The sequence below is a fragment of the Barbatula barbatula genome (genome assembly GCF_947034865.1).
Source record: "Barbatula barbatula genome assembly, chromosome: 24".
NCBI lineage: Eukaryota > Metazoa > Chordata > Actinopteri > Cypriniformes > Nemacheilidae > Barbatula > Barbatula barbatula.
This window is the reverse complement of record NC_136787.1, coordinates 3,487,242-3,508,532: the sequence shown is the minus strand read 5'-3', so window position 1 is coordinate 3,508,532 and position 21,291 is coordinate 3,487,242. Positions and strand designations below refer to the sequence as shown.

General features: G+C 37.0%; 1 protein-coding gene across 2 annotated transcripts in view; it reads left to right on the top strand.

Moving 5' to 3' along the window:
• The window catches only part of ror2 (receptor tyrosine kinase-like orphan receptor 2), a 57,964-nt gene that overhangs the window by 14,444 nt on the left and 22,229 nt on the right, over window positions 1-21,291 (top strand). For both annotated transcript variants that reach the window (XM_079449482.1, XM_079449483.1), the window contains exon 2: window positions 16,637-16,717. In XM_079449482.1, the coding sequence (XP_079305608.1) occupies window positions 16,637-16,717 (81 nt within the window). The remainder of the gene's footprint in view (window positions 1-16,636; window positions 16,718-21,291) is intronic.

The window sequence follows — 21,291 nt, the reverse complement described above, 5'->3', positions numbered from 1 at the left end:
CGAAAAATTATGAATAATTTCCTCTGGTTGAACCACAAGCTGCTCATAGATAAAATCCAGTACTGTACAGTCTTTCTGTCATGATCATTCACTTACTACATCAACAATGTTTTGCTAATAGCAGTAATAGATATTTATGAATGAGTTAATTATTGGAAAAAAGCATATTGTTTGAAACCGACTACTGTCTGAATGCTTTCTTTCTTGAGACCTGTTAGACTCGTGTCTATTGAAAACACCTTTCTGGGTTGCTCAGAAAGAGCGTCTTTAATTTTGTTTATTAACTTAATATAATACAAGAATAGTTTAAATATTATACAAGAACAGTTTAAAAGAAGAATTGAAGAATCTTTAATTAGTGTAAAGAAAGCTTTGTACATGATTTTCAGGAAAAAGTATATAATTTTCAGTCTCCGGTATATCGGCCAATATCTTGGTTATCGGCTTCCAATGTTCAAGAATTATCAGCCCAAAAATTACATATCGGTGCATCCCTAGTAGTGCCTCGTGTTTTGTAGACTGCAAATGTGTTCCACGCTGGCCATGTAGAAGCGACAGTATTTACGACAATGCTAACAGACAACTGCGCTTACACCAAAACGGCTAGTTGTTGCTTTAATCGACCACAGACAAAGTCATTATCATGGGTGGAAACAAATTACAAAATGTGATGCCAAATATACTTATGCGGCCATTAATGTACCTGGGCGGCCTGCCCAAGTAAAGTCATTGTAAGGGAAACATTGTATAGACTTTAGTGTTTTTGGTAAAACTGATGATTCCAATGTTTTTTCCTCCTGCGATGTACATTGCGATATTTCGATAAGATGTCTTGAATTGATCAATAATACAATTTTAAGAATTAAATTGAGACTTGAATGTTGGCGAGTATTTGTTGCCGAATGCAGCATCTATGTACGTATATATCTATGGTCCAAGCTGGTGCGATTGAGTGGAGGCGGGGTCTTATTCACACTATTTTGATGCTCAATAGGAGTCCTAGGTAATAAAATGACTGACCTCAGTGTGACTAAGTGGGAAAATACCTAATTTCAATAGACATTTAAAGTTGATAAGGGGACCACAGCCATTTCTTGAGTGCAAAATATTACAAATGGTGTGCCCTTTTGACTTTCTTGAGTTATTTATTCCTAAATAAGATGTTATGTAACACAAGCAGGGATGTTTATTTCTTTTTTGGATCTCTGACATCTGTATTTAGTTTGTAAGCCTTTGCAGTCATACATGGCTCATTTTTACGAGTTCTCTGACTCTCTCTCCCCTTCTACGTGATTTTGCAATTTTTACAGTTTGACTCTCCACGAAAGTTATCAGGACAAACACATGAATGCACACATCTTTTTCATGCTGATGTTAAACCTAAAGATCACGGGTTAGCAGTGCTCAAGGGATCCCTGTTTTTGCCTGGCCTACTTGCATAAGCCACCCCTCACCATGTTCTTTGAGCACAGTTCAAGAGTTGCCATACTAATAAAGACCAGATGATGTGGATTTGCTAAAGGGACTGTACTAAAGCTCAGTAAAGATTTTTATTCGCCACTAAATTGCTCATTCTAGTCCAACTGTGGTGATTCATTTAATGTTGGATGGTTAAAGGAAAGGTTGAACTAAAGACGAAAATGTTATCATGACATTCCCTCATGACAGTTCAAACCTAAAATTTCCAGTATTCCAAGTTCCCAGTCTCTTTCTGTTAGGTTGTTAAGAGGCGTATTTAATTCTGGTAGTACTCTGTCTACTCAGGCCATTATCTTTAAGCACTGTATGAAAAGTTGTATGCCATAGGCCTATAAAATGTTTTGTATAACTACTGCAAAATGCGTCTGTGGATAGCACTGTTACCTTGCAGAAGAAGTTTCTAGATGTCTCTGAATATTTAATAGAATTTTTCTCAACTTTGTCATCGGACATGCCTATATACTGATGCCGATTTAGTGATGTCAACGATTGCTGTTGCTTGTGTCATTGGTAGTTGGCAAAGTCTCATCGAAATTAATAGGATTATGTCTCAATGTTTCATGTGTTTTTGTGTTTTACACACAATGCTTTTCTATTTTCTAAGATCTTTGCTTTTAAGAAATCCATGTTATTTTACAATATTCATTACAGAATTTCTGTTCGTGTTAATCTTTAAGGGTGAAAATCTTTTGTGAAAACTCATTTGATCTGTTCTGTGTTATGAGAATTTCTAGTGGCAGAAATAAGAAATACATCTAACTGTCCATGTCCCTCGCTAAGTATAAGTTCAAACCTTTTTATGAGCTTGCCCACCTATGTAACCAACTTTCAGTTAGTGGTGAATCATTCCTTTCATGTGAAAAGGAAAAAGGCCTTGAAAGCAGAGCGTCTCGTCTGTCAGACAGTAACTCCAAATCGCAATTACAGTCTGTGTGTAGATATACATCTCATAGATACTGCGTAAAAGCATTAGTTTAGACTCTAAACTTTAGAGTCAGGGTGACTCATACCAAATGTCTGTCATTATTCACCCTCCCAATTTCCTGTGATCCTCTGATTTTGCTGTTTTAGCACTGTGTGTTTCTTGGGCAACTGTGCAAAAGCCATGATTTTCGACTATCCCTCAGCATACATTTATGTAGTATTTCCCACTTTTAGCAAATAATTATGTGTGTGCCTTTGGGACACTGTGGGTATGAATAAAATGGAAGTTATTTTCTGCTGCAAAACTTGCTTAAAGGTCCAGTGTGTCATTTTTGGGATGATCTATCGATAGAAATGCATTAAAATATACATTTACATTTATTCATTTGGCAGACACTTTTATTCAAAGCGACTTACAAGTAGTTTTTTACAGTGTCATATTACTGCAGAGCAATCAGGGTAAGGTGCCTTGCTCAAGGGCACTTCAGTCATGACCTGCTGGCACTGACATTTCAACCAGCAGCCTTCTGAACCCCAGGCCACAACGTTTTATTAACATAAAACTTTGAGGTGTGATGGTCTGATCTAGGGCACTAGACGTTCAAGAACCTTTGAATGATTTTCCAGACTCTACGTTGCTTTTTGCTAGGGCTGCACGATTTGAGAAAAATGTCACATTGCGATTATTGAGGTAAAAATTGCTATGTGCGATTGCGATAAACTGGGTATAAGAAGTCAACTTGATTGATATCAAGGAAGATGCACACACCGATAACTGAAAATGCTGAAATTTGTATTTCTCAACTGAGATATACAGTTCAAACTAGCAACAAGAACTAGAATTGCACAAAGTTTTCAAATTAAAATAAAATGTTATAAAATTAAATAGCTGTCATATCTTTGAATTATTGCATTAAATTAGCTTAAAATAGGCCCATATAGATTCTCAACAGTACAGGTAAATTAAACAAATGAAACATAAATACGAATGTACACATTTTTAGGAAAATAATCCCAACAAACAGACATTTAAGCAGATTGTAACATATACTTGTCTGAACTCTTTTGAAAAAGAAACTGGATATAAATGTGTGGTTCACTCTGTAAAACTTAAACCTCTATAATCTTTTTGTTACTTTAAAGGGTTGTTGTTACTCAACCAACTGGTTGAATCCTCTTTCTAAAACATTCTATTAGTACTTTATTTACAACTTAAGTTTTGCTAATTCTGCACAGTACCTCTCTCTGCTCCGTGTCTGAACAAAAATATTGCCAAATAACAGAGTTAGCATTTATTCTGGGCACTAGTTCAGTGTCGGTCTGTTCTACATCCAATTCTCCCATCTCCACACTACGCAAGCCACGCAAGTCAAGTGACCAAGCACACGCGCCACCGCCACAGAAGACGATTCGTTTTTTTTTCTCGCATTAAAATGGGCATATATCTCTTAGACTGGATGTCTTGTCACGTCCACAAATGCACTTGTTTCTTTGATATAATCGCAACATTTTGCCGTCATTTAGTCGCATAGCCTGACATCGCGATTGCTATATGATTAATTCTGCTGCACTAGTTTTTGCTCAGCAGGTCATTTGATATTGTGTCTGTGTGCTTTATAATTTGGGTGTTAACGGAGAGCTGCACTTTACACATGATAAATAAATCTTTTCTTTTACAGGGAGATGCTCAGTTGTAACTCCTTTATGGTCCATTTGCCTTTGGCTTACTCTGTCCTTTTGGAAGAAGCCATACTGGTATTATTTATTGTTTAGTTGTATAACCGACAAATACATTGGTAATAGACTTAAAAGAGCATTGTGGGATTTTAAGGAGGATCTATTGACAGAAATAAAATATAATATACAAAACTATGTCTTAAGAGTGGTATAAAGACCTTTTGTAATGAACAGTTATGTTTTATTACCTTAGAATAAGCAATTTTTATCTACATACACGGAGTGCGCCATGTTTTGTACAGTAGCACTAAATGGACAAACAGTTTTACTGTCAGCCATCGGAAATTGACGTTAGGTTGTTCCGATACAGATACTAGTATCGGAAATTCGACCGACACCATTGAAACCATACTGGTATCGCAAGTACTTGAAACCATCCATATACTGGTCCCATACAATTTTCTTAAACAGAGTTTTACATTTATGCATGTGGCAGACACTTTTATCCAAAGCGACTTACATTGTATTAGACATATGTGTCTGACTACGTGTAATCCCCTGGGACCGTTCTGTTTTCTTTTAGACAAACTGATGACACTGCACTGCACTTTGATGGGCTATGTATCGTAATGATATTTTATATTTCACGAGTTCTTATGCCCTGCCTTTTATAATTTTTTACTTTTAAACTTTGGGTAAAACATAGAAGTCGTCACTGTCATTTTTAAACATCCAATCACAATGGAGAAGAGGCGGGACAAGCACTACATTGACTAACCATCATACACAACAATGGAGAAGTTAATATTAATGGCTACTGCAATTTCAGCATAACGGATAGATCAACAACAGCACCTGCAGCCACCTTTTATCACATTTCTACGAACCTGCAGTGTTTTGGACAATGGAGAAAACAAAAATAATATATGTCCAAAGCATTAAATAAACAAGCAAAAAATAACTTAACATTTAACAGCAGTTAAAGTAACAACTGGTTGGATTAAACACGGCATGTTATTGGGTTGTGTTAATACACTATTTTATACTCGCTTTATGCCTGACAACAGAACATATAATATGTGAAAATAGCATTCAGTTGTTATAAAATACAATACAATATGGCCAGAGAGTATAAGCGAAACAGATTTCAAGTGTCAAAACTAGACCAAATGCAAACACGATGTGATGATGTCACAAATATGCTAATTAGTGTGTGATGTCTTCAAGCCCCACAGTCTCTCTAAATCCTGTGGGAAACACTGAGGGGGCCAACATAGTGTCTTGCCATCACCAACTCAACTGAGTAATTTGTTTTTCAATCTTTCAGATTCTAAATAGGCAACACAAAATTTTGGAGAGAAATGGTCACTGAAATATTGTCAAAATTAACCATTTATTAGGTAAAGTGTGTAGGGGAAATAGCACCACTGCCCGGACCAAGAATTATTTTGCTTGAGGAGGATTGTTATTTTGGCCAAAAGGTGTCATCAAGTAAATGGTTCAGTGTTATAGGCTGTTAACCGTGGTTTTGACGTAGGAGTAAGTGAGGGGCATCAAACAACAAAGAGACGTATAGGGAAGTAAGGTGGAGCGGATGCAGAGAAAACATCCTGTTTAAGGATACAGTCAAACGTATTTCATGGCCTCAGTCTATCGTTGCATCATTCTTGTTATGCTGTTTCCATGACTTCTCCAATCAAAACACCAGAGCTCATACAGATAAGAAATGTTACAAGTTTACAATGTTTTATCTAAGATACTTAGTATAAAGCCATGTTAAAAATCGTAGTGAAATTAATGGTTGAAATCAAACTTTGATGCTTGTTATTTAATAATTAGATTTTGAGGCTTTAAACAGATTTTCACAGACTGGTTGACATTTATTTGCTAGATCAGTGGATATCATCCTGTTTTATTTTAAAGCCCCCTTAACAATTTCTTTACTATAACGAAAATTGCTTGGCATAACTAGAAATATATTTGTATTTATATATGCATCCAAATCGTACGAAATACCGGTTAATAGTGCCAGTATAATTCAAAATTTGTAATGAAAGTTCATTGAAGAAGCTGTAATCACTTTGAGTGAGGTTGTAGACCTGTTGTTTGGGTCTACCCTTCTGGTTGGGCCCTTTTAAGTTTAATTGCAGTTGTTCACAGACAGTAAAGACTTCCTCTAGCGGCTCCTAAACCATAAATACTTCCCCTGAACTGGCTCTCGTTTTGTTTTTCAATTGTAATTCAGTAACTTTGGGTCAAAAATGTGGTCTGTTGAGTTCCAGTGTAGTCAGGATAAAATCAAAGGAAATTGAACTTATCTGATCTTGGTTCGGGGCCATTAAATAGGGACAGAGAGGGTGGGATATAATGAGAACCATATACATATACATTTATATAGCTTGATGAATATTTCTTTAGCAATCTTAAAAAATATGTGCTCTACATGTCATAGCAGAATTGATCATGTATAATCCTAGATTACAAAAGATGCATTTAAACGTTTGTCAAGTCAAGTCAAGTCAGCTTTATTTATATAGCGCTTTTTACAATTTTCATTGTTACAAAGCAGCTGTACAAGAAAACATTGACTATAAGTAAAACATAAAAGGTTATGGAAGTCAAAACACAGGTCAAATATCAGACACACAATAAATTCCAATATGCAGTGTTAATTAAATAAGACTATCAAATTCTAGCAGCCCCCCCGGCCAGGCAAACAGTGCAAAACAGTATGCAAACGGTGGCGAGGAACCCAAAACTCCATTGGAGGAGAAAAAAAACCTCAGAGGGAGACCAGGCCTAACCGAGGGATTCCAGTTCCCCTCTAGCAAAAACTGCAGCCTCTGCACAACCTCGACAGTGCTTGCACAACAAGGCAAAATAAAAAACAAAGTTAGATTTAAAATTATCATTAATAATCTAATAGCGACTGAAGTTTTGTAGAGTCGCCACGTCCTTTGTCCAGCATTTGTCAGGTCTGGGAATGGATTGCGCCCTGCCCGCTCCGGTAACCTTGGACTGCGTCCTGCCCGCTCTGGTAACCTTGGAACAATGAGACAATGAGACATGAGTTTGGTGCTCAAAAGACTGAAAATGTGAAGTACAAAGAAAGAAAAAGAACGATTGTTTACAGATGGTGCATAGTTCATAATTGTTTATAATTTAATTATTTTATTGTATATGTAAACTCTCTTTCAAAACTTCAAAGTTCAAAACCATATTTAAAGCACATCTTTCTTAAAGCTACTTTTTTCCTTTATTTGTTTTGAACAACTAATTTAAGATAACACAATTCCTTTTATATCAGTCAGTGTTTTTGGGCCTGTCCTATGTTGTGTGATGAACATTATAAACAGAAATCTTTATAATGCTGCTGCCCCTTTAAGAGCAAGCGCAATATACTGGAACTGTTTTTTTACGAAACGGACTACCTTTACAAGAATTCTTGTTAATATGGGATTTTGACCTGAATGCTTTTAGTGAATATTCTTCGTGAAAGGTGCACTGCAATTGTGACTTTGCAATGGCGATTTTGAATGCATTGCAGTATTGTTAGAGAGCTTTATACAATTGTGTGCTTAAAGTATAGATATCACTGATAGATTGGTTCATTGGAAGTGAATAGTTCAAGGAGGGGAGACAAAAATGAATGACTAAATGCGCCGCTTGCGCAATATAACAGTTCTGAGCATTACATTTATAACATGCAAAAATGATACATTGATCAGTTTGGCAGTCCCACCGTTGTGACCATTCAGAAAAAGTTGTCGTACTGGCAGGAAAAATAGTCGCAAAATGCGACCATTTAGCCGCAACCTAGATGCCCGTAGTACACAGAAAAAGTTACAAATACAAAAGAGAAGCACATGTTACATAACAAATTTGCGTGGAACCACTTGAGTACTTTTTTGTGTAGTTTCTACAATTAATAATTTAGTTGTATGGTAGAGCTGCACGATTCTGGATAAATATAGAATCTCGATTCTTTTGTTTCAAATAGAGATCACGATTCTCATACGATTCTGAATAACAATTTAAAATAATTGTTTTACAACAATTACCGTAGATAAATTATATTGGATACCTTTTTTTGTTTTACTTCAAATTTTATAAAAAATAATTAATGCATTGAAGTGCACTTTTTTTTCTTACCAACACAGTGTTCACCTATAAACAGTTTAAAATAACCTAAATACATGGAATGCAAGGCAGCTTGAGCATGATGTTTTTCATCAAGGGCAGCTTCTCCATTTGCGTAAATAAGCATCATAAACTTTTACCATAGTGACAGATATTTACATTTACATTTAGACATTACATTCAGTCATTTAGCAGACGCTTTTATCCAAAAGAATTCAGGGAGCACTAACCGATTTATCATACAGATATAAGCGCGCAATCGGAATGTGCGTTCATATTGGCAAACTCTCTGTGTACTAGAGCTGGTCGATGTGACGATGTTATCGTATATCACCGATGTCTATTACAACAGACAGATACCAGACGATAATTTATAATAATGGAAAATATGCATTATAACACTATCATGCGATAGCGTGAACGTTAATGTTCATATGCCCAGGCAGTCAGTAACAGTGACACAATTTTGGAAACGCAGTTTGTTTCGGTCAGTTGAATGAGCTGCTGTTTTCTGTGGGTCACTGCACAGTCAGACCAAGAGAAAGACGAGCTTCGTCGGCAAAGCAAACCCACACACTCACGGGGCTGTACTGTCTTCGAACTGTTCTACCCTGTCAGATTTTCCTACAGCAAACCACATTGACAAAATAAACACAATGCAAAATATGCAGAGCGAGGGGTCGTGAGGACCAGGATAGAACCGCAGTAGCTCGGCGGCTACCAGTCAAACCACCGGTTGTTTGAGGGTGAGAAAAGTCTTTTGACACTACAAGAAGTCATATGCATTGTAATAGCAGTCAAATAAAAAAACTAATCTTTTTGTTATGTGCACCACCATGGCAGCGTATATATTAAACTCTTGGGGCAAAGATGCTACGCACAACACGTGACAATAACTTTGAAAACAGCGGGGAGCATTGAGTGGTCAATCAACATAGTAACAAATCAATAATTCCTACATTTTCTTTATTTTTTGCAATCAAAAGTGCATGTACATGTAATTGAGGGGGCCTAGATCCCATCAGGCCTCTTCGTGGATACGCTACTGGTTTGCATGCCTGCGTACGTGTCTGTTTGACACTTGGTGGGTCTGGAACTAATTCCCTCCCAGTCCATATTCACAGATCGTCTGCGTAATGTTGCATGAAGTCAATATTTATATTAATATTATCGGATATCGCGATGATTTTAAAGTCGATTATTGATAATTTTTCACCCACATATCGCCCAGCCCTACTGTGTACAGTATAATGCTAATTCAACTTGCCTACTGCACAGTTTAAAACATATACATTGATGTACGTTAAATCAAGAAACCTTTTAAGAAATTGAACGTACTTGGATGCAAAACATTTACATTTAGTCATTTAGCTTCCGAATGTAATCCAAAGTGACTTACAAATTGGGTAAAAAATAGAAGCAACTGGAACAACACAAGGACAACAAAAAGCACAAAGTGCAGTAAAAAGTGGTCTCGTATAGCCTACCACAGTATACAAAGCAAAGGATTTTTCTTTAAGGATAAAAAGTCCAGAAATAGAAACAGAAGTCTGAACTATTGACAAGGTGTTGAAGTAATCTTAAAGATGGCTACAGAATCTGTAGCAGCGTATAGATCATTCCACAAATGTGGAACAGATCCAGAGACATGGGAGTGAAAAAACAATATTCACACGAAAAGCTCCAATTAGCTCTTTTACTGCAACTCTTGTACTGTTTTTTGTGAAGACACCCAATATAATTTGGGCTAGAGAATTAGGCAGCATGAAATTTGACGGAGGCTCACCAGTTGAACACCAGTTTATAATACCTGTCATATACTGTACTCTCATTGTTTGTGCATATACTCATACTTCATTTTACATGTTGTCTATCCTCCTACTCTATACATATGATATAGCCAGAAGATAAATATTTATAAATAATAAATCTGATTATCAGAACTTTATCTGACATCTTTAGTACATTGTCATAACTTGCCTTCATTTTAACTATGGTGAGCATTTAAATGAACTGTAATAAATAAAGTAAATATACCTAAGAAAATTAGGTATAAGATACAGAATTTGAACGGGAGATTGCTACTGAGAAATATAATGTTACCGTGAAATAAAATGACTCATTCCATGAAATAGATTTTTGGTCATTCCACCCACCCCTACTATACACAGAATATTTAAAGAGAGTTATAAGCTTGATGTTGAAATTGTGTCTAAATACAAACGTAAATAATTATGTCTTTATTTTCTTAATTTAAATATACAAATATTCTAATATTAATATATGTTGTTTATGAGCACAAACATTCTAATATGAAAAATTCTCTATCACGAATTCACGGTGATATACCGCCGATGTGCGACTTATGTCACAAATATGTGAAGAAGTCACGCCGTTAAATATCTTAAACTGTAAATGGTGGTATTTCATAGATCTTGGTTTTACCCCTGTGAATTCGCAACTTTTGCTGCCTTCACTCGCTCTCCGAAATTGGATAATTCCCACTTCAACCGAGAAATCATTTGTGGAACAGTGCTCTTTAACGCCTTCAGTCTGCTTTGTTGCTTGCAAAGAAACTTTGTTGACAGGTGTCCCTTTTACTTCCAGACACTTTTTTCTTTAAATATGGACTGCTGTCTTTATTAAGTTTATGCTGTCAGGACCTTATAAGGACTAGGAGACCAGTATTTCTCTAGGGTTAGTCACATGTAACACTCCACTTGTACCCACTACGATTTCATTTTAGGTCGGCGTATAAATCTGTGTAAACATTTGGTAAGTCCACTGCCGGAGGGGATCTGGAAACTTTAAATCCGGTCCAACAAATGCAGACAAAAGGGGTTTGAGCTCTTATTCTAGCTCACAGCTCTTTGACATTGTTCCTGATCTGCTTCAGTTGTCTTGTGGAACCCTCTTATTGAATCAAGGGCCACAACAACAAGCGTTTTTCATGGTTGCTGTTTTCCTGATCGAGGCTGTTTGCTACGTCTACACCAGGGGTATTTAATTAAAGTTCCAAGAGGTCCAGTCTTATATTTTATTCCAATCGGAGGTCCGGACAATGTAGTGTTTTGAAAATAAATAAATATTTAATCAATTTAGCCCAGTTGGATATACTGTATAAAAGATATGATCTTAGATCACTTCGTTTAACCCTTTCCACATCGCTCCGATCGTACTTCTAGCAGCTAATCAGAATTCTCTGTCTACTTGTGTTTTTTGTACCTTTTTTAAACTCACGTTGTTGTACATCATAATACTGAAAAAATATTATACCGTGCAATTAGGCAATGTTGCAAAATACTGGCTAAGTTTTACTTCGCAGTGTTCCGTTAGATTTCTTATTAAGGCTCTGTAATTTTGCACCGGACAAGCCTCAATGCTCCTTGTTGATCTGCATTTACGTCTTTGTCAAAAAGCAACAATATATGCTACAGAATAATAACCAAGAAAAGAGAGATTACCTAGGCCTATTTGACACTAAATAATGAAGGCAGTTATAATAACAAATCGTGCTATTTAGCCACCTAAAAACCCTGAAGGAAATATCCTTCACCTTTATCAGCCCAATTTTTACAACAAAGGAAAATGCACATAACATTGCAGTACATTACGTCACGTGTCTTCATATGATGTGTGTGAACGCACGCACAGATTCCAGAAAATTACTGGCAGCGTGAATGAACTAAATCTAATGATGTATGAAAAGATCTATAGTCTCACAAAATTATATGGGAAACACTGACGTGTGTGGCTTAATGGTTTATTCGATTGTATCAATTTGGCACAGGCATTGGAACAATAATAACTTGCATTTTTTTTCAATGTAATCACCATGGATGAATTGCCTAGACAACAAATTAATAAAATAACACAATAACAAATTTAACAGTATTATGAAGTGCGTTTTTATTGATTCATAAGGAAAATGTTAAAACTGACCCATTTTGCATCAGAATGTGCACTGACCAATACAATGTAATGTCCAAATGTTCAGCAGGTCACATGATAACAACTTTACATTAAATCAGTGCTCAATTTGCACTATTCTTTTCATTTTATGTGATGACCTATTACTCTTGATATATTTGTCCTTGTTATGACTACCAGCATTCTTGCCCATAAACATAGTGCCCAGAGGGAGTGAGTTTATGTGTGAGGAGAGAGCTGTTATTATCCCGTCATTTGTGTGGGAGATCTGAGAACTTAGTCTTCCTCAGCCATGTAATTATACTTTATCCTCGAAAACGTGCCAATAGAATCCCATCTTGTTTGAATGTTGTTTTAAAGGTCTGTTTACATCATGAACAAAAATTATATTAGCATCAACACCAATGGACTACAGTGCTATTTTTATAATGCTTGAGCCTATTCCATGGACTGAATTTTGACTGGCTGTTTAATCGTTAATCGTTAACTCTTAAATTCTTGTAAATCTTGATAGAGTGACTTTAAATATAGTTATCAGTTTTGCTGTGATTTGGCCTTATGTGTGATGTCTCATCTCTACCTCAGTGGTTGCCTGTCAGTTCCCCCATATAAGGTTAAATATAATATATAACCAAACAATTTTGTGTTCTAAGTATGTATACTGTAAATACTTTTTCCTAAAATCAAATGTTGACATTTTTAACATAATGCAAATGTATATTTCCATTTAAGTCTTGGAGCTTTTCATTGATTTTGAAATAACAAAAGATTTCTAAACCATTCAGTATGTATATTGATTTCAAATTCTTGAAGATATCTTCTTGATGATTAGATTAAAGATCTAAAATTGTGATCATTGGAATTTACTGGATAGTGTACATCTAGCAAGCTCTGCCCTGCTTTTCAGAACTTTGTTGAAGGCCTTGAGGGAAAAACTGCATATGGTTTTGAACTACAAACAAATGTTTCCTCTTGCCCTGTCTTTTGAAGTCTGTTTCCAATCGCTCGGCCAACATTGAGTTTACTGCGATGGTGGTCCTTAAGTTCTTGCATTAATAACAATACTCCTTTAAGAGATTTGATTGATTTATATGTGACAAACCCTTGTTAAAACTTTAAAAACTCCAAAGGCAAGCATATTTTGACATTGACGTTTTTTTTTCTTTTCTTGCTCAGTGCCTTGTTGAGTCATACCTAAATCACCATTAGATAACTTTTTTTACTTTTAGTAAAAATGTTAGCCCCAAGGATATTAGGAAGCTGCTATGCTCTAAAACGCTGACAAAATGTGCTATAAGAGCCTGAAATCAGCCGCTCATTCACACATCTATTATGTCCTATATAGTGAATGACGCATAGGGCGCAAGATAGGAGATGAGAAACATTTTTGGCAGTGCAAATATGATGTCCATTGGTGCAAGTTAATTCTACTTTTGCAACAGTATCATGAGGGATTGCACGTGAGTGCTTTCCACTATCAGGGCTTTCATACAGCCGAGCCAGTAGCCTTAAGCCTGCGGCTGCAGGGCCATATTCAAGACGCGGGTCCACTGTCAGCCAGCAGCACGACAGCCCTGCTCTTAAAACCCGCCCTAAACACACCTCTCCGGACTGAACGTGCAGATTTATTTTTACTGAAGCAAGACCAACATCTTCAGTAGTGAAAGCCAAAATATTAAAGGTCTTTGATGAATATTTAGTGAGTAATCCACTAATGTCTAGAAGTGGTAAAAATTAATATTTTCATGGAACTTTTTAAAAACTGTCACAGAGTTCAACAGTTTGCTCATATAAGGACAGAAAAGACAGTGCATGGTTATAGTAAGTTTGTTCTTATAACTATCAGGCATATGCAGTCGCTTTAGACTCGCAGAAAAAAAGATCCTTATTTGAACCTCTGTGATCATAACACGTTTGTTCTAATGATTTTTGTTCTAATGATTTTATGATTACTTGACTATGTCCTGCATTTGGCTCAATTCTCCACCTACATCGCTTTTTTTGTTATATTTTAAACGTGAATAACTCTTGTTTTAATTTTTAAATAGGATTTTAAGTCTCTTTTGCTCTGCTAAGAAAAAGTGAGGTAGGGGAACCCATCGACATGGATGTTAAGGGAAATTAATTGAAATAATGTGAAAATGTTGTCAGTAAAAGGTTTCCGAATGTCAGTTTCAATTACTTTTCAATTAATTGTCCAGCCCTGACGTAAACATATTAATTAATGCTTCACATTCCTAGGCACTTCAGTGGGCCTTTAAAAACAATTGCTGGATTTGGGATTTTCTTATATTGAGACACTCTGAATATGTTTTATCTGCCTCTTTTGCTGAGTTTTCTGAACAATCCATTCTCTTAAGTCATTCTCACATAGGTCTTGCAGAGATCACTGTTTTTCTAATTTGTCACCTAATGTTAAGTACATCTGCCAAAGGATGGAAACGATGTGGAGAGAAATATCTGCATTGTCAGATGTGAGTCACTGTGAAATGTACTTACTGCATAGATGTTCTTGGCATTTTGTGCATGAAATATGGTTTATTTAAAAAAAGTTTAACAATGAATGAAAATATATAATGACAAAGTTTATAATTTCACTTAAAAATGTAACTTGCAACTTAAACTTTTTTATCAATAAAAATTGTATACCTCTTCTTTACTTTATGAATCCGGCAACCAGTTCCTGTCTAAACTGTTCTCCAGAGCGTAAGATGGAGTGTTAACAAGCTTCTACATTCTCAGTGTGGCTGAGAGTGCACTACCCCCATTCTGGATCTGGACTCTCCTGCGGGGTGCCTCTGCATACTCCAGCCATCTGATGTTTGCCATCACCTCTTTATGAGCACTCAGAGTGGCCTGCTTACCGACAGTTGCCAGGCAAACAACATGCAAAAGGGTAGAATCCACTGTGAAAGGCTGTGATTCATAGGGTTGAGTGCTTGCAGGCACCCCGCACCAACATAATTGTCCAAAGTCTTCACACTAGCCCTTTTATTGGTCACCCTCCAGGGCAGTGGTACCTTTGCAGTTAAAGCTCTGGGCTGCTACTGCTAATACAGTGCAGTGTAATGTATTTCGCATGTATTTTGTACCTGTCTACAAACATGCTGCATGTTTGTAAGCACGGTTTGTTTGCAGATCCAGTTTTGACAACAGATTACTGCAGCTCAGTTTATATGGCATTGTTAATGCAGCACAAAGGTCGTGGGATCCCAGGAACCCACATACTAAAAAATGTGAACTGTAAGTAAATTTGGATAAAATAATTTGCAAGATGCATCAAGTGTCAATTTTAACATCTGATGTAATCTTTCCAACAGTCAGACGTTCCATTACATAGGCTTCATAGCAGGGGTGTGACGAGTTCTCGTGGCACGAGAGCCCACGTTGTATAAAGAAGACGTGTGTCTGCGCAGCCCACGTTGTATAAAGACTTGTGTCTGCGGTAGCTTGTGTTGTATAATTGATGAATGACAGTGTGATAGGATCGCTTTCCACTTACACACCCAATTTAAGCATTACGGGTGTTTGTGGTTTTCTGATTAAAATTGTGATTTTTAGCAAACAACCACAGCTCTTTGCTAAATGCTTTGCCTGTAAAGAAAACAGAAAGCGTAATTTTGTGCAATTACTTGCTTGCCAGTTGAGTTTGTCACAAAGATTCTGCATTGTTTAAATATTTTTTATTGCTGCATAATATAATTTGTTTCATAAAGGACAAGTTGATTTTAAAATGCCTTTTGCATTTTGTGTATTTAAGGTGCATAAAAGAATTAAATACAAATATATTTAGTTCATCATTGAGAATTTGTTTCTCGTGACATGAGTGTCTCGTCAGACCCCTAGTTTGTAAGTGGTCAATACATACATGCATATTAAAGGCATACAAACCCTAAAATATAACTTCAAATCAATAGACAAGGAAGTAGCTGGAGGCGCTTGAGAATTAGCTTTTTTTATATGCAGATCCCTGCTCTTCATTTTGATAAAAATCATTGCCTGTACGGTCTGAAATGTGATGTGAATTTTAACCTGCATCAATAATTGCGTCAACTACTTGTTGTACGTTTTTCTCACTGAGCCACTTGGGGAGGCCACTTGCTTTTGAAATGCCTTGGGTTCAGTATCTCTTTAAAACTCTCAATGTAACTAAAGGACTTTTTGTGAACATAAATATCATGGATTAACCAAAACTATTATATTTGCAAAAACAGACCGTGATGGCTCCAAAAACACGCCCAATATGATCACTGTAAAAGAAACAGTTTCATATTGGTGAAAATATAATAAACTTCCGCGGCAGGGCTGGGCGACAGAGAGTGAAAGGCTTCTTCTTCTTTGAGCAGCGAGATGATCGCGGTTACATGACAACAGAATGGTTTTGTCGTTAACTTCAATAGCAATATTGTACATTTTTAAAATGTTGCAGGATGATATAACAAAGTTACAGTCTGAATTTTCAAACCTTGTGTTATTTTCTCTGCAGTAACTGACGGGAACCTTTCAGAGTCTGGAGAGGTCGAGGCTTTAGCTGAGGCCCAAAGTGGAGGTTTGCCAACAACTGAAGGTACAGTAATCGAAGACCTCCCCCAACTTAATTAAGAAAGCATATCCTGAATTTAACAAATTTAAAAATGAAACAAAACGTAAATAAACACACGACTGCGCATATGGTTAAAATTTAGTTATTGTTAACGCAGCCATAACTCGGTTTCTGTATATCTCATTTTAATCTTGAGTACTTACAGAATAGTATCGCAACCTTCAAATATCCTTTAGTTTGATCACATTTATAAAAGACAGATACAGCTTTTAGCGCTGGGACCACCGCTCCATCTATCAGTTTCAAGCGATCTCCAAATCCAGCATTATATCCACCCATATAACTTTCACCACCCAAATACAGCGAAAAAAACAACACAGCTGAACTTCGCGAACATAGTGCTCTCTCTCCTGCACACAAGTGAAACTTGTGCGCATGCTCCTTCTCCCGGTCTGCATGGTTGATCTGTGGGCGTGCCACGTTCAATTGACCATGTTAAGCATGAGAAGAAAGCACGTTTAACATTGTAAAGAAGTCAGAATGCATGGCACACCGTTGCACCAATATGATTCACCACCCCACCCAGAAAAATATGCTACAGTCATATTGTATCATGAAAGTAGGGCCTTTAAGTACAAGAATGCAATGGTAACTTCTTCATGCCCCTGAGCATGCAGCCGGTGCGCACACTGCCCTAAGCGACCAATTTTTATAAGGGGCTTTGTGTTTTCTATTGTGTTGCAATCAGTCTGTGGCATTGCTCAGGTGTATTGGAAGCCCAGGTTGCTTTGATAGCGGCCTTCAGGTCATCTGCACCCCATAGAATCAGATCAGGTGGGTTTGCTGGCCAATAAAGCACAGTAAAACCATGGTCATTGAACAATTTTCCTTTGGCACTGTGGGCAGGTGCCAAGTCCTGCTGTAAAATGAAAGCAGCATCTCTATAAAGCTTGAAGGAAGCATGAAGTGCTCAAATATTTCTTGGTAGATGGTTGACTGTGGACTTCAGAAAACACAGTGGACCAACACCAGCAGATGACATGGCAGCCCACATCATCACTGACTGTGGAAACTTCACACTGGATTTCAAGCAACATGGATTCTGTGCCTCTCCACTCTTCCTCCAGACCCTTGGACCTTGATCTCAAATTAAATGCAACATTTACTTTCATCTGAAAAGAGGACTTTGGTCCACTGTGTTTTCTGAAGTCCACAGTCAACACAGCCATCTACTAGGAAATTTTAGAGCACTTCATGGTTCCTTCTGCTGACAAGCTTTTTGGAGATGCTGATTTCATTTTCCAGCAGGACTTTGCACTTGCCCACACTGCCAGAGGTACCAGAAGCTGGTTCAATGACCATGGTGTTACTGTGCTTGATTGGGCAGCAAACCCGCCTGATCTGAACCCCATATCTATGGGGTATTGTCAAGAGGAATATGACAGACACCAGACCCAACAATGCAGATGACCTAATGCCACTATCAAAGCAACCTGGACTTCCATTACATCTGAGCAATGCCACAGGCAGATTGCCTCCATGTCAGGCCACATTTATGCAGTAATTCATGCAAAAGGAGGCCCAACCACATATTGAGTGCATAGAAATGAACATAGTTTTTATAAGCCTGACAATATCCTTTTTTGTTGATCTTATGTAATATTCAAATTTTCTGAGACACTGAAATTTGGGTTTTCATTATCTGTAAGCCATAATCATCTAAATTTAAAGAAACAAATTGGTTTTACTTTCTGAAATGAGTGACAACAAATAATGACATTATTCACGATATTCTTATTGAGATGCACCTGTATACACTCACAGAATTTTGAGATGTTTAATGGTACAGTCATATTTTATCATGAAAGTAGGGCCTTTAAGTACAAGAATGCAATGGTAACTTCTTCATCTCAAACTATTTATTGAAACAAAAGCTAATAACAGTTGTGGGTATACCACAACAAAAAATGTCAAGGTCTCAATAACTTGCCATGTGTCATTGAGCATCAATTACAGCTAGACAATGACCTCTCGTGCTGCTCACAAGTCGACTTCTTGTCTGCTGAGGCATGGCATTCCACTCTTCTTAAAGGGCTGCCCTCAGATCATTGAGGTTCTGGGGGTACAGGGTTAGGACTCTCTACACGACGACTCTGTTGATCCCATAGGTTTTGACTAGACACACCTGCCCAGACTGTAATGCCAACACAGCTGAAGGCTTCTCTAATTACCTTGTTAGAGAACAGCATGTTATGCAATAAGTACTGAAACAATGAACAGTGGACATGTGCATTTAAATGTTTAGAGAAGGTCAAATTAAATTAAACTGTAAAGATTATAGTGCATTTTAGGTACATTCTTATGTTAAACTTGCATGACCTTGCTCCTCAGTACTTATCTTACTTGCCTGCCTTGCACACCATGTCGAAATCTGCGCTCATCCCAGTGTGGTTTTAAAGTGGTTCCCAAGACACAGCTTCGCTCCATGGGTGATAGAGCATTCTTCTCATATGCTCCTTATCTCGGGAACTCTCTCCCGGCTGACATCAGGGAGGCAAATTGACTAGCGACACAGGAATCCAGAATTACAAAAAACATTCAGAAACAAGTTGAAGTATATGCGAGAGTATATCAAGTACAGAAATACTTTGTCATACGTCCAACTCGTTTTATAACAAGTTGACAATGTTAAGCATGAAAGGCCAGCACTTTAACAGTGTAAAGAGGTCACAATGCATGACACACGATCTTTTAATAATTTCCTCATAAATTATACATGTTAAAGTTCTGGAGTTGATTCTACGTCTGGTTTTTGCATTTGGAAGCTGTTGCTGTGAACCTACATCATGCAGTTCAGGGAGATCTCCATACAAGTGAAACAGACGATAGTTAGATTAAAAACATTACAAAGTGTATTTTTATCCTGACCTGTACATTATGCAGATTAGTCCATTTTTTGAGAAGTGGCATTTTTTTCGTGAAATGTGTTCTCGGCGTGCGATCTTCTCAAGAGAAAGATAGCAATTGTGATTCGGTGGATGATTTTGGTCAGAGTTGGTGAAAGGTTGCATATGTGTCAGACTTGGAGAAAATGTACAAAAAAGTGTGGCAAAATTCAAAAATTTCAATAAACACCTACAAAATTTTAATAAAGCAGCCCTCATGTGCTATGTAACATAATTGTAAGAAATTTTGTAGGGTCATTTAACATTACAACAGCTAATAATGAAATAGTCCAGGTGAGGAAAATCAAATTTTTTCAAATACACATGCATACAGAGTCCTACCACACCAACCTACCACAGCAATTATCGGGCCCTCACATCCTGGTGATGCTGGGTAGGAAATGTTAACACCTCTATCAAGATGTTCTTCCTGTTTCATGGCGAACAATCAAACTTCACCGCTGAACAAAAACTCAAAAGTGTCACAATTATAGTTTGGGATAAAGGAATTGTACAATGCCTGGAAAAGGCAAAAAAAATCAATTTAAAATAGACTTCAACTAACTTCAGCTTATGCATGATGCATTTAGTTTACCTAAAATAATAATAAATAAGTTCTTTTTTAAATTTTTTACTATTAAATAGTAATATATTTGTCCACTTAAAACTACTGTAGTTAACCAGACCTTTATTTTGGGAGGTGAGCGGAAGACACACATTTTTTAAGTGTGTGTCAGCTTCACTCAGTAAAATGTTCTGAAATAAACTCTCAGAGCAACTCTGGAGATGATGTTCATGTGTTCATGTCCTCATACAGCGCAGACGCGGACAAATCCATGAGAATCACGTGTGTAGCACGCAGTTCATTCACTCAGACACGCAGAACAGCCAGATGGCATGTTTAAATAACAGGATTCAGAATCCACAAGTCCAGATCTAGTTATATGGACTCAGTGCATGCGGACAACATGTTTCACTCGCAAAATAGATTAAAACTAAAAGTAAAAGAAACACAGAAACAAGCACAACGACAAACGATTAATCAGATTTTTTTTGTCGATTTACAGCACTAAATATTATATAATGTGACAGATCAGAGAGTATAAGCGAAACAGATTTCAAGTGCCAACAGTAGACCGAATGCATGTGATGACACAAATACACAAATATGCTAATTAGAGCGTGACGTCATCAACCCGGCCTCTCAAAATTCTGTGGGAAACACTGGATCAAGTTTATTGGAGCACATTTTATTTTTATGAAACATTTTGATCAAAGTAATTCCAAACTAGTAAGTCACCATTCTCCCAGCAAATGGATAATGCCAGTCTGCATCATTTAAAAAACAGTTAAAATACTAAGGTTTATAATTGAGTAACTGTTTACGTAACTGTTTGTAGCTTTAGATTGTTAGCGAGTTAGCATGTCAATGTGTGTTTGGTTTCCTCCCACAGCCCAAAGACATGCAGGTTAGGTTGACTGAAGATTCCAAATTGTCCCTCCCCCGACTTGTGTATAGATTGACCTGTGTATAGATTGACTCGTTCCTACCATGAATATAGCCTTCGAAGCTGGAATGGTGTTAAGAATTTAACAATGAATAAACTTTAGATTATCAACCACTTTTCGGTTTTATGGCTGAATTCATGTTTT